We start from the raw sequence: 15,260 nt of genomic DNA on the forward strand, positions 1-15,260 counted from the left end.
CATCCATCCATTTTCCTACCCACTGAATCCGAACACAGGGTCACGAGGGTCTGCTGGAGCCAATCCCAGCCAACACAGAGCACAAGGCAGGAACCAATCCCGGGCAGGGTGCCAACCCACCGCAGGACACACACAAACAAACACACACGGGTAGAACATGCAAACTCCACGCAGGGAGGACCCGGGAAGCGAACCCGGGTCTCCTAACTGCGAGGCAGTAGCACTACCACTGCGCCACCGTGCCACCCTCACACACATTCACTCTTTCCTAATCCATTTGAAGATGCTAATCTAACCTAATGTTCATTTGGACAAAGGGCACTTATAAAAACTTAAGTTGGAGAGACTAGAGAGAGAGAATCAACTTGTGTAATTGTGAAGGAGAAACACAAATCAGTTAGCAGCCCCATATAATTACACTTATGTTTTTTTGTATTTGTTTATTTTAAAGAATACACTTTATTTAAAGTACATTTATCAACAATTTAATTAATTAATAATTGTCTGACAGAGTGCTTAGTGTCAAGAACTTAGGCAACATTTCCTACTGTTAGTATTATTTTCTAATTCACAATACATTGTATTTGCCTTGTTTTAAATAGAATTCAAACAAAGTTTTCAGTGTCTGACTTCAGCTTTATTACCACAGACACTCTCTATGTAGATTATCAATGTTGAATAAATTATTTATTTATATTTCAAAACTAAGAGCTGTAAAAAATAAATTTATTACTTTATGCATAGAGTAGAAAAAAATGGCCAGTATTCACTTATGTATAATAGATCATACTGATAAGTAATATTTTCAGATTTTCATTTGGTGGAAATACTGTTTCCTTCAGGAAGAATTCATTAAAGTAAAAAATTAATTATACAGATAGCTGTTAATTCTTAGAAGAGTAGCAGATGAGACTGAAATAAAAACATAGCTTGTTTACATATACAATAATTCCCACGGTAATAACTTGTTCCCTCAATAAAGGTGGATCTCCTAATAATCTGCATGAAAGTTAATGTAGCCTGTAATAATGGCATGCTTTGTGTGCATGTCCATTTTTTGCAGCTTAGTTTTTCTGGAATCTGCTGGAGAAAAATGCAAAATGCATGACCACTTTGAGCTGAATGAACTGTATAAAAGTGGGGATATTATTTTAGGAGGACTATTTGTGTTGAATTTTAAAGTTGTCAACCCAGAATTGTCATTCACGTCTAAACCAGACCAATGGAAGTGTGAGAGGTGAGTCAGACTGCAAATAACTTTCTTCATACATTCCGATGTAAAATTGTGCTACTTCAATACATGTAATAGTCACTTAAAGAACATTTAGCTTTTCATATGTATTTTTATAAAATAAAAGTAGGAAAATTAGAATAACATTAAAGTCTTGAAAAAAACTACACATAAATCTCTACAATTTTGTAGATAGTAAGTCACAATAAAATACATTTAATGCAAAATTTCCAAGACTGTATTTGAAAATTGATATAGTGGGAATGCATTTTTTACTGTACGCTTTATGTATTTAAAGCAGGTTTGATGCATTGGTTTCTTTTTTTTTTTTGACAGTTTTGAAGTCTCAATATTTCAGAGGGTTCAGACAATGATTTTTGCAATTGAAGAAATAAACAAGAATCATTCATTTCTCCCTAACATAACCCTTGGCTACAGGCTGTATGACAATTGTGTGCACCTACCTGTTGCGCTTAGGGCTGCAACTGCTCTGCTTTCTGGTACAGGTGATGTTACAATTGATGGCAACTGTAAAGGACCCCCACCTGTTGTAGCCATTGTTGGAGATCCTTTGTCATATCACTCGATTGCTGCATCAAGGATAATGAGTCTCTTTGGCATTCCAATGGTAAGGTATAAAAAGTGCTTAGCAAAGTTTTAAAGTCCAAGAAAAACAATTTAAAATGAAAATACAAATATTGCATTTTATTAAAATATGATAAATGCTCTAAACATAATAACATTTTTAATACTGAAAATTACAGTTATCTGCAGATAGAAAATATTAAGGGGCCAAAGTCCACCTTTCTGGTATACTTTCTCTGTGTGGAGTTTCAAATACACCTGACCCCCACTCCACGTCTGTGCAGGCCGCCTTTAGGTGCTCCAATTTTACCCCATATTCCAGTGAATTTTAAGCAAAGTAATTATTCGAAATTTGTACACATTTTATATATTTTTTTCTTTTTGAGAGTGTTTTATGTTGAGCTGTCACTCTGTCTATGTTTAGTTCCTGCCTTGCATATTACAGAATGCTCCTTAAATAGGCCTAAAGTATCTGCAACCTTGAAAAGGAATTATATAATTATAAGGCTCAGGCCATGTGGATTACTGCTTGAAATCTTTTTTTTTTCTCATAACAACCATATGACAAATGCATATGTAAAGAGTTCCCCAAGTAAATTCTCACAACCTTTAGTCCATTGAAGACATTTCATTTACAAGCGAGGCATAGCAAAACTTGTGTATTATAAACATTAATGTTTATTTTTAAAACGATTTACTGTCCACGAAATTATAAAAGTAGAGAATTAGGACTGTCTTCCATTAGTAATAAACATTTGCCATTAAATATTTAAAGCAGCAACTGCATGAGACCTTTCTTTTTTTTCTAGGTTAGTTATTTTGCCACGTGTTCCTGCTTGAGCAACAAGCGTGAGTTTCCCTCATTCCTTAGAACAATTCCAAGTGATGCTTTTCAGGTTAAAGCTATGATTGAAATAATTAAACATTATGGATGGGTATGGATTGGTGCAATAGCAAGTGATGACGACTATGGACAGAATGCATTAAAGGTCTTGATTGAAGAAGTAAGTAAATTTGGCTGTCTTGCATTCATCGAAAGAGTACCCACCACTTATAATAAAGAGAAAATTGATCAAATTGTTAACACTATAAAACAATCTACTGCTAAAGTAATAGTTGGATTTTCATCAGAAGCTGAACTGAGTATTTTGGCTAAAGAAATTGTGAACCAGAATATCACTGGCAAACAATGGGTTGCAAGCGAAGCATGGAGTACTTTTACAGCATTGGCCAGGACTGAAAACTTTGATTCATTTGGAGGAACAATTGGAGTCGCTATTCGTAAAGGGAGCATTCCAGGTCTGGAGAAGTTTCTACTCCAGGTTCATCCAGATTCAATTGTTGATAATAATAATATGATTGTTACATTTTGGGAATCATTGTTTGAGTGCAAATTCTTACAAAGTTCAGACAAAATAAATTCATCTTCACTACTTGGAAGACACATATGTACAGGATTAGAAGACATCCGCAATATTACATCTGCATATAGTGATGTCACAGACTTACGTCCATCTTATAATGTTTATAAAGCAGTATATGCAATAGCTCATGCCCTACATAACTTAATATCCTGTGAAAATGGGAATGGACCCTTTGAAAATAAATCCTGTGCAGATATAAAGGATTTTCAGCCCTGGCAGGTAAGAGAATAACTTCAGTAGACTTTATTTTTTTATTTTTTATTAAAAGTAAAATAAGTAGGCAGGTATGGTTCAAATTGTTTTCATAAAAATACAGATCAAATAGGGTGATGCTATGGTTTGCACTATTGTCTCAAAGCCACAATGAAACTTGCTTGTAGCACATTATGCTAGCATTTGCCTGTATGGGTTTCCATCCTATGTTTCAAAGAAATATTTATTTAATCAGATACTATAAATTGACCCCGAATTAGTGAGTAAACAATATGTAATAAAAATAAAGTTTTGAAAATATTTAGTATCTGTGTTTCTTATACTCAATACAAAGAGGATCTCACTTATCAATATATAATTTAGCTGCTCCATAAATATTAATAGCTGATAACTGTATACTCTATTGTACATTAATGGCGCATAAATACAGTAGGTGCCTTCTGTGCCAGTACACCACTTGCTATGTATGTGGAAGCCATCACATTTAAGGCTTCTACTCTCAATCTTAGTGCTCAGTGGAGAGCATTCTCCTCTTATCTGCACTCTTTCTCTCCTGCCAGCTAACCGGCTAGAGATCCTGTTTTGTAGGTTACCTCTGATGCCTACAGCTTCTAGTTTCAGAATTAATCCTTGTTATGGGACTGTATCAAATGCTTTTTGAAATTGTACAGTAGGTAAATGATGTTGTATGCTTTGTTTTTGACAACTATTCCAGTTGCTTCTTCAAAAAAATCTAAAAGATCGCTTTGGCAGGATCTTCCTCTCATAAAACACATGCTGGTTGTTAGTTAGAATATTATTTTCATTTAGGTCATTTTCTAATTTATTTCTTATTAAAGTTTCTGTAATTTTGCATGGCACAGAAATAAGAATAATTAGTCTGTAATTACTAGGATTCATTTTGTCTCCCTTCTAAAAGATTGGAGTCGCATTTGCAACCCTCCAGTTCTCAGGTAGTTCTCCTTTCTGAAGTGACTGCTGAAATCTTTAATTTCTTTCAATATTATTGGCAAGACCACATCAGGACCTGGAGTTTTATTAGTCTTCAATTTATAAATTCTAGTGTGAAATATTTGTTCAGTTAATTTACTATTTCATTCTCATTTTCAATGATTTCTCCATATGCCTAAGGTTTCTTAAATTCTCTTTTACCATCTTTTTACTGGAGAAAAAATTGCTTGTTGTTTGTTTTTGGCTTCTCTAGCAATTTTTATTTTGGTTTCTCTTTTGACATTTCAAATGCTGTAGTTTCCGGTATTCCTCAATGTTAGAATTATCTGGGTTTTTTAAAATTTTCTTGTACAGTGATCTTTTCAGTTTTACTTTTTTATTGATACACCTATTTTTTCCATTTTGGCCAATTCTTTAGTCTTTTTGTTTTATTGGATTTAGGAATAAATGTATTTTGAGCCTGTATGAGAAGATCTCTGAAGTGACACCAATTGTCATTTATAGTTGCTGAGTTTTTGCTTTCCCATTTGATATTTTGGAGGTACTTCTTCATCCCACAAAAGTTTGCTTTCTTCAAGTTATAAGTCTTTGTTTTGGTGTTCATTTGTGTGTCTTTAAAGATTGCCTCAAATTTTACTAGGTTGTCATCACTGTAGCTTAAAGTATCAGTAACATCTGTTCTTGTTACTATGTCTTTATTGTTTGAAAGGATAAGATATAGACAGGTGTCACCATGTGTTGGTCTTGAGACATTTTCCATCTGCATAACAATACAACTCTTTTGCCTAACCTTACTCTGGGTTACAGAATCCTTGACAATTATTTGAATGTTATATTTAATCAGCTGAAATGAAATTGAAAAATAAGAATACTACAACTTCTCTAGACAGCCAACAGAGCCATGCAGGACAACAGGACATTGGGATTCTTGATCAGCTAAGAAAAAGGAGAGAGGCCAGGGAGGGAGGGAACGAAAAAGGTTGCAGGAACTCCTGGCTGAAAGATGGCAACAGTTGCCTACTTGATGTGATTGCTGGCACAAAGCTGGCTATTCAAGGATAAATCAGGAGGACAAACAAGATTACAGTGTTCTCCTACCTATCCTCATCCGCAGTATTGCATTGAACCTGTACGATAAAGGTCAGCTGAAAGGCTGCCTTAGGGACCTAACCCTTAATTTTAACAGAAGGTCAGGGGTGCAGGAATACTATGCTCCGCTAGACAGAATCAGAGTGATAACTGAATTTTATGTCTATTCTGTTTACTTTGTGTTTTTCTCATGTCTTTGTGTTATCTGATAATAAAGGGTTGATTTTTATAAATTTTTTATCTCTTTACTAAATATTCTACTCCTATACTTTTGAACTTTAACATATGATAGTGTATTTAATTATCTGAATGTGTTTCTAAAGGTTTTACATTATTTGAAGAGAGTCAATTTCACAAATCATTTAGGAGAAAGAGTGGCATTTGATGAAAATGGAGATGCTCTAGCAATTTATGACATTGTCAACTGGCAAAAATCTGATGATGGAAATGTTGTAATAAAAACAATTGGTCTTTTTGATGAAACAACTAAACAATCTAAGAAACTCCTGATAAATGAAAATGAAATCTTCTGGAATTTTGAATCAAGGAAAGTATGTTCAACTTTTATTACAACCTTTTTACATTGTATTGCTTTCCTTTTTACTTTCTTTTGTGCTTTGTAAAGTGTCCTATAATGGTTCTCTACAATTGCCATCGGATTGCTGTTAACGGAGGAAAAGGATGGGAGGTGACTTCACTCCACTGACATACCTTTGTCTTTAGAGATATTTAAAAAAATATTCATACTGTATAACAAAATCATCAACCACACTGGACAGGTCATTAACTATCTCTTTTACTTTGTAAAAGACTAATAATGTGAGAGTCATTCTCCTATTTATGATAGGTCTGCTTTTGTGTGAACTCCACATTCTAGTTGATGAAGACCATAAATTTTTCCCATCCAATTTAACTAATTTTTGAAAATTATACCAGTTAAAAACATCAGTCACGTTAACAACAACAACAACATTTATTTATATAGCACATTTTCATACAAATAATGTAGCTCAAAGTGCTTAACGTCCATCTGATTAAACGGCATTTTAGCCAAAATGTTAGGCTGACTGTTATTAAAAGTCAATGAATAAATTAAGAGCTTATACTGTATGGCATATGCAAAAGTAAGCTGAGGTATCCTCCTCTTCCCTCATTACAGTGTATGCAAGCAGCTAAGGTAGACTAGAGTTTTGTTTACTGGATACTTCTTCAAAATATAAAATAAGAGAAATTCTACCAATAGATGAAAAACTATTCAGGATTTTTCGATGTGACACTTTGGTTGGCAGATTTTATGCAACTGTTGTAAATTTTGTAGAGAAATATCTGCACAAGGCTGAAGCAGCTGTCCACTTACTCTATTCTTACAAAAGCTTTCTTTGACTTAGACAAATATTAATGTAAGAAACGCTGCCTCCTCACTCAATTCCTGATTCTATGCATCCTTGAAATTTAATCTCTATCTCAAAACAAGTCCCTTTTTGACCACCACCACTTCAACTTAATTATTGAACTCAGTTGTCAGGTGACAGCTGGCTACTAGTACTATTCGAACATTTTGGCTTTGTATATCTGATTTCATGGTTAACATCTTTCTGTAGTTCAGTCAGAACCAATCCCACACGGATACCAAAATCTGAAAATGGTCCAATCCCTTATATAAAATGGCATAGTCTTCGCATGTAACCTACATTCATCAACCCATAAACTTTAAATCATCTGTAGATTACTTATAGTACCTAATACAATAAAAATGCCATGCTGTTGTTATACTGTGTTGTTTATGGAATATTGATTTCAGCAAGCGACATGTCACTTTTCAACAGATCTAAGATTTTTATCATCGACAGATATCACTTTATGCTTCCTCTTAGCCTTTAATGGGTTTCTTTGACCACTTGATGGCTTTTTTAAGAGAGATTTTTTCACGAAAACAAAAACACAATGTGATGCCAAGGTCATCACAGTGCCTTACGGATGGGGTTGGTGACTTAACAGTTCTTCTTTAAAGAAACATGGGACGGTGCTTACAGCTGTGCATGTACATGCACATCCCTGTCAATAATAACAGTTTCACATTTTGAAATTTTAGTATCTATTTTACAGTGTTCTGTTTACCTACAGACCAGTCTGTGTGTGACCAAGTACCATTTCTAGCTTGCGCAGCATTTTGCATGTGCATGCGCTATATATAGATAGCCTTACCTAGGGTTTAAAGCCAGTGCCCTGGCCAGGTGTCTAAGGGGTGATGGACAGATTTGCTTTTATTGGATTGGGGGGAGCAATGCTTTAAAGATGATTTTAGTTTAACTTATTAATTGTTGATTGTTTAGTCTTCTTTGTTTGAGTGTCTTTATTGTCCAGAATATGTGTATGTCTTTTGTGTTTTGTTTAAGTGCTGCAGTACTGTAGGAAGTGTAAAGATGGAAACCGTTTTCTAAACTGGCAATTTGTAGCACTCAGAAGTCAAGGTAAGACTAATTAGTCAAGCTAATTCTAATACTGCTACTCTCTGCTAGCTCTTTTTGTTGGCTTTACCCACAGTTCTCCATCTCTCACCTACTGTCTTCTCTCAGTTCTGGGTGGCATACAGTTTCCCTGTTTGAAACTCTTGCCTACCAGGTGTTTGAACCCAGCCATATGAAAGAAAGATGTGCATTATAAGTCTAACACTCAAATCTTGCAGGGTTTATATTTCAATGTCCAGATGTTAGCCAATGATCCCTAATAAAGCCTTGAAGGTGGAATTAAGGGATTGATGTTGATTAAGGGATTGGATTGGCTCTTGAGGCGGAAGTCAACATGGATTTTAAAAAATAGTGCCATGTAGCAAAGGAGTTAGGTTAGATGGGCGAAATTGAGAAAGACAGGGAGAAATCGCTACAACCACACAAGTGTGTAGCAGAAAGGCACAGTGAAAAAGTAAAGAAGGTGTTGTCCACAAGAAAGTCAAATGGGGAGCTTGTTTTAGAGCCATTTCCTGTTAGCAATGAAGTTCTTCAAGACAGATAACTAGTTGAGCTCATGGACCACACTTTGAAAACCCTTTCGTTGGAGTAATCTCAGAATGTTACTGCTTGTAGTTCCCTACAGTTTATTTATAAAGACTTTTATTTTAGTGTACCCTCTGCTTTGATTTGTTTTATCTATGGGTTTTTTCTCTTTCAAAGGCTTTTAATTCTTTAACATTCAGCCTTTAGATTGCTTTATTTTTATCACTGAAAAAAATAACATTGCATACAATCAAGTCAAACTTGCACAACAAATGACGTCATAGTCAAAGTAGAAAAAAAAAGAAGAAAAAAAGCATCAGAAAGTTTAAAAAAAGTAAAGCAGGAACAAAAAACATACAAAATCTTACAAAACAGAATTTAACACAACCCAAAAGAAAGAGAGGTTGAACCAAGAGCATGGGAAAAAACAGTTAGAAAAGAAAAAGAAGAAGGGAAAATGTTCTTCCACCTCGATAAAGGTTTTTAGCAGGCATGGAGAAATTGTTGCAAAAAATGTAAGATGACTAAATATATTTAACTATTTAATCTATAGCATTTTTTTTATCATCATTGTGCATAAATTTATGTATAGATTTTCTTTGCAGGGAACGATGTACAAGGCAGGAACCAAACTTTAAGGGATGTCTGTGCATCAAAGGACAGGCTCCGCAACAGCTCGTTTTAGTGTGGCCAATAACTCATAATATGCATTAGGTATAAGAAGAATTTGAAAGTCCACTGACAGAGTAATCAATCTGAATAATGAAACCAGGCCACTGGTACTGCCACACACCACTGCTAGCCACTTCACCAACATGCTCACCCATTCTAATGCAAATTACAACAAGAATGCATATACTGTAACAGTTAGACTACATTAAAATTACAGAAATGCATACTAAACCACTATAATCCGGTTTAGTAATACAACAATAGTTGTTGTCTTTTTTAGTTTGAAGCAAATTATTTGATGTTTACCAAATTTAATTCTACTGCACAATATTAACTATTTTTTACAGCCTCCTGAGTCAATCTGCAGTAAAAGTTGTCAACCAGGAACAAGAAAAGCAAACCGGAAAGGAGAACCTGTCTGCTGCTTTGACTGTGTGCCATGTGCAGATGGGGAGGTCAGCATGGAAATTGGTAACAGTTCTTTTAACCTTTATTTGTTGATATTATATGAATAATGTACATATCATAAAGAATCTTACAGTCCAGTTATTGTTTTATAATTATAGATTTCATTTTGCTTTGACCAAAATATTCACATGTGCAAATAGATTTTGAAGGAAACATAAAGGTTTAAATGTGCAGAAAAGTTCTGTTTTATTTATAGATATGAACAGTAATAATAAGTCCTTGATGTAAAAGTGAAGCCTACCTAAGGGCTTTGAAAAAAGTGACATGAATATTAAATTTAATGTAAAAAAATACTGTAAATATAGCCTAAGGTTGGGTGCAACATAAGTTATTTTGACAACTCACATTATTTGAGCGTTAGTTGCTGTATTTCCAGTGCAAAGGAAGTAATATCCTAGAAAGGGATACCGTTAGGCTGATTGGTGATGCTTAATTTACCCAGCATAACTGAACCGAAAACAGATGCTTGCACTATGGCATTGACACTGCTCATACACGCTATAGTTAGTATACTGTGTTTGTATTTTGGTATTGAACTAAACAAATAAGAATACACAGTTAACATAGAAAGTAATATTTTAGTAAGAGATTATTAAATCTACCATTTGTTTGTATAAACAAATGTGAAGATATTTAACCATTATCAGTGTTTGTCATCATTAAAACTAGTGGTTAAGTATAAATACACATCTGTGGGTTAAAGATATTTACAAAAATAGGAATAAGGCATGTACAGATACAGTAATGAAACAGGAAAGGTTTACAATAATCTGATTTTAGAAACTGATCAGTATTAATAGCTACAGTACCCTAACAAGATTGATTTGTAATTGCAGAACTTTTTAAATAAAAACAGTATTCAAACACACAATAAATGAATAATGCTTATGTTTTGTTTACTTTGGCTTAATCTTTTGGACAGTGCATTTTTGTTCAACTACCATGCATTGCTAGAGGTTGTCTTGTTTCTTTCTAGCTGTCTATCAAGTAAAAAGTCATGGCTGACTTCCCTGTGTTCAACTGGGAGTCCAACAAACAATGACAAAAATAATGGTGATTGACTTTTTCAGTCCTGTGGGAAACTTGGAAAACAATGGTAGCTGTATTATTTTTATTCATTTGCCTGTCCAGCAAAAGCCATGAGTTTTTAAGCCTTTGTCTAGTTGGTAGATCTTTTTTAATATTATAATTCTCAGTTCCTTAACTTTAGCAGATTTCCTGCTGCTTTAGTTTTGAATTTAATCTTAAATTTGGACACTTTAAAATAATTTAAAGACTTTAAACATTATTCATTTGTTTGTATTTCCACCCTGTTGTTATCTAATGACAAGGTGCTCTGGCTACAAAGTCATGTCAAGTTGGGGAGCATGCACTGGTACAGTGCGTTGCTGCACCCACTACACAATGAAACAACTCGGGATCCCGGTTTGCAACCCCCCAGGCAGACACGCGGTCCAGTCCCACCATCCGGAAATAACCCTCTATCTGCCACAGCCAGGTGTTACGTGGGTGACCCCTTGGTCTGGTCCAACTACTCAGGTCCCCAACAATGAGGATCTTACGAGCTAGATCACCCTCGGGGAAACGCGCCACATGGCCGTAGTGCCGTAACTGACGCTCCCTCACAATGCAGGTAATGTGCCTCATTCGGGATTCCATGAGCAACCGCTCATTTGACACAAAGTCAAACCAATGGTACCCAAGGATTTTCCAGAGAGATACAGTACAAAAGGAGTCCAGTCTTCATCTCAGGTCACTGGATAGCGTCCATGTCTCGCAACCATATAGTAAGACAGGAAGCACCAGGACTCTAAAGACTTGGACTTTCGTCCTTTTGCATAGATATCGGGAGCGCCACACACCCCTTTCCAGTGACCTCATGACCCCCCATGCTTTCCCAATCTGTCTACTGACTTCATAAGAAAAGTCACCAGAGACATGAATGTCACTGCCAAGGTAAATAAACCTCTCAACAAGGTCGACACTGTCTCTGCAAACAGACACACTGCTGATGGCTGTGCCCAAGTGGTCATTAAAGGCCTAGATTTTGGTTTTTATCCAGGACACTAGCAAGCCCAGACACTCAGACTCCTAGCTCACTCAGTCTCTCAAGTGCCCCGATCAGAGCCTCCATTGACTCCATGAAGATCACAGCATCGTCAGCAAAGTCAAGATCCATGAACCTTTCTTCACCAACAGATGCCCCACAGCCGCTGGACCCCACAACCTTACCCAACACCCAGTCCATACAAGCTTTGAACAGAGTAGGAGCAAGAACACACCCCTGACAAACCCCAGAATCAACTGGGAAAAACGCAGAGGTCCTGTCTCCACTCTGCACAGCACTCGTAGTACCAGTGTACAGACTCCGGCTACTCAATATTCAAATCGATGATCCATCTTGGCAAAAAAAATGCAATGTTCTTTTCAATTTTATACATTGATGGATTATGACACGTCTTTTATTAGTGAATAACTAGACCATGCAACTTACTTAAACACTTCCTTTGCAGCACACCTGTTTAACAGATGTCCAATATACATCACCTCAGACTCTGCATTAGTGACCTATATTTGTATAGACAAGGCAAAAGAGATGTACTCAGCTGCTGAAATGTAATATTATCTAATTAAAGTATGAAACATAAAAACTTTATTATTATCATCATCATCACATATGTTTCAGCATCACCTGCATCTTTTTTTATAGATTCTGTTGAATGCTTCAAATGTCCAAATGATCATTGGTCAAATCTGGGAAAAACCCAGTGTGTTTTGAAAGAGTTGGAATTCCTTTCTTATGAAGATGCAATGGGAATTACTTTAACATCAGTTACCTTATTTGGAGCTTTTCTGTCTGTCGTCGTGCTGGCAGTGTTCATTCGCTACAGGAGTACTCCAGTTGTTAAAGCCAACAACTCTGAGCTGAGCTTCCTTTTGCTGATTTCATTGACTCTTTGCTTTCTTTGTTCACTGAGCTTCATTGGACAACCATCTTATACAACCTGCATGTTGAGGCATGTGATTTTTGGCATCAGTTTTGTTTTGTGCATTTCTTGCATTCTGGTCAAAACAATTGTTGTTATAATGGCATTCAGAGCTACTCTACCTGGAAATAATATGATGAAATGGTTTGGCATAGTCCAGCAAAGAGGAACTGTTTTCTTTTTTACTTTTGTTCAGTCCTTAATATGTATAACATGGTTAGTCACAGCTCCTCCAGCTCCAGCTAAAAACACAAAATATTTTAACTCAAAAATTATATTAGAGTGTGATTTGGGATCTCTAATTGGATTTAGCTTGCTGTTGGGGTACATTGGATTTCTTTCGTGCATTTGTTTCCTCTTAGCATTTTTTGCAAGAAATCTGCCAGACACCTTCAACGAAGCCAAATTCATCACATTTAGCATGCTTATCTTCTGCGCTGTTTGGATCACTTTCATTCCGGCATACATCAGCTCCCCTGGAAAACACACCGTAGCTGTGGAAGTTTTTGCAATATTGGCATCGAGTTTTGGTGTCCTTCTTTCAATATTCGTGCCAAAAGTTTACATTATCATATTTAAACCTGAGATGAATTCAAAGAAAGCCCTTATGAGCCGACAGAATGGTGATCAGTATGAAAAGTAATAATTCTATATGAAATAGTTAATATAAATAAACATGTATACATTTGACATTTTATATGATGTACTCTCCCTGTAATATGTTCCATGTTAATGTTTGTTATTCATTGCTTGTAAATCTGCTGTTAACATTGCCATCTATCTTTACATTTCTGTCCTTTCTCCTTACTTCCATTTTTTCAATGATGAAAAACATTCTAGACTCCAATGAACTATATTTCTGTAAGTCTCTGAGACAGATGTGCCCCTATGTTTATGCCTTTTTATGAATGACAGGAAGATGCCAAATATTTTATAGCAAATAGAAAGCTGTTTCTTTCCTAATGTTAATTACCCCTAAAAGAAGTATTTTGTGCCCAGCAGAAGGGAGAACCAACAACAAAAAATAACTGACAACTCTAACTTATAACTTAACCATTCACAATGGATGCTTTTAAGATGCTCTGCTTTATATTCTTCTTACCAAGATGTGTTATTTTACCATTTATGTTGCTATAATTCTAATATCAAGTTGAGGATTATAATACAAGTTAATCTAATAAAATCCTTCATCATAAAAACAGATTTTTGTCATGAGTAAACTGTGAACTTAAACTTAGTATAACAGAGCATTATGTCATTACTGGAACTTAAACAACAAAGTTTTGCCAAAATGAAATAATCTACAGGTTCTGGTGGAACATACTGTATATAGCTGCCTCCTGTAATACTGATGGTCAGCACGGTGGCGCAGTGGGTGGCGCTACTGCCTCACAGTTAGGAGACCCAGGTTCACTTCCCGGGTCCTACCTTCGTGGAGTTTGCATGCTCTCTCCATGTCTGCGTGGGTTTCCTCTGGGTGCTCCAGTTTCCTCCCACAGTCCAAAGACATGCAGGTTAGGTGCATTGGCGATCCTAAATTGTCCCTAGTGTGTGCTTGGTGTGTGGGTGTGTGTGCCCTGCGGTGGGCTGGCGCCCTGCCCAGGGTTTGTTCCTGCCTTGTGCCCTGTGCTGGCTGGGATTGGCTCCAGCAGTCCTCCTTGACCCTGTGTTAGGATATAGTGGGTTGGATAATGACTGACTGACTGTAATACTGATGCCAATAAAGTTAAAATAATAATTCTGATCTGTGGTGGTTAATTTACATAAAAAGAAAGAAATTGACGTTTATCAAGAAAGCTTTGGGACAAAATGGTGCACAACCTCTAGCTTAAAATGCCACATGATATATGAATGGTGAAGACTCGATAAACAGAATAGATAAACAGTTTCCTTATCAGGGAAGTAGTAGAAAGCCTCTTCTGCTGTGGACTTCAAGCATTTTTGTTATCCTTTTAAGTAAAAGTGGTTAGAGCAGCATTTTTTTATAAATCTTATATAATAAATTGGCAAAGTCAACAAACCATTGCCACCTCTTTCAATAAAGAGAGAGGATTTCCATTCTTGAATGGTTTTAACTTCATCTCGATTCATTTATAAACCTGATCAGGAAATCTTATAATCAAGAAATATGACTAAATCCCTGTTAAATTAACTTTTCTCTTATTTTGCCTTATAATTTTTTTTTATAACTCTGACAACAGCTCCTTGGCTTAATGTGCACTTCCATATTACAGGCGAACATTGGGATATCATTTATATATACAAATTATAAAGTGTATGTGCCCAGAACATGTTGAGAAATATCCTTCAAAAATTATTGCAAAGCTGATGGTGCATTGGTTAACCCAAAGGGCATACTAAACTATTATTAATGACCTGTTGTGGTATTGAGTGCAGTTTTCCAGTTAGCACTTCTCATCTTCTTGTCACCATCGCCATCATTTGTCACCATCCATTATTCTGATCAAATTGTATTCACTCCTAAGACTGAGTTAGATGAATATAGTGGAAACTGTAACCTGACTAATCACTGATGAGATAAGTGGAATGGATGATTATTCCTAATGGTATAATTTAATAAAAGTCAATGCATAGAAATACAGATCCATCTTTAGTCCCAATGAAAATGAATTCCATTCCAATTAGA

The 15,260-nt window shown here is 35.7% G+C and overlaps 1 protein-coding gene across 1 annotated transcript; it reads left to right on the forward strand.

The window, feature by feature from the left end:
• The first annotated feature begins 1,051 nt into the window (after nucleotides 1-1,051).
• Nucleotides 1,052-13,300, forward strand: LOC114645381 (extracellular calcium-sensing receptor-like). The gene is made up of 6 exons (XM_028793241.2): nucleotides 1,052-1,237; nucleotides 1,568-1,859; nucleotides 2,626-3,459; nucleotides 5,817-6,044; nucleotides 9,506-9,629; nucleotides 12,337-13,300. The coding sequence occupies exons 1-6, from the start codon at nucleotides 1,101-1,103 to the stop codon at nucleotides 13,254-13,256; spliced, it is 2,535 nt and encodes an 844-aa protein (XP_028649074.1). The 5' UTR covers nucleotides 1,052-1,100; the 3' UTR covers nucleotides 13,257-13,300.
• The last annotated feature ends 1,960 nt before the right edge of the window (nucleotides 13,301-15,260 follow it).

The sequence above is a fragment of the Erpetoichthys calabaricus genome, chromosome 2 (genome assembly GCF_900747795.2).
Source record: "Erpetoichthys calabaricus chromosome 2, fErpCal1.3, whole genome shotgun sequence".
Taxonomy (NCBI): domain Eukaryota; kingdom Metazoa; phylum Chordata; class Cladistia; order Polypteriformes; family Polypteridae; genus Erpetoichthys; species Erpetoichthys calabaricus.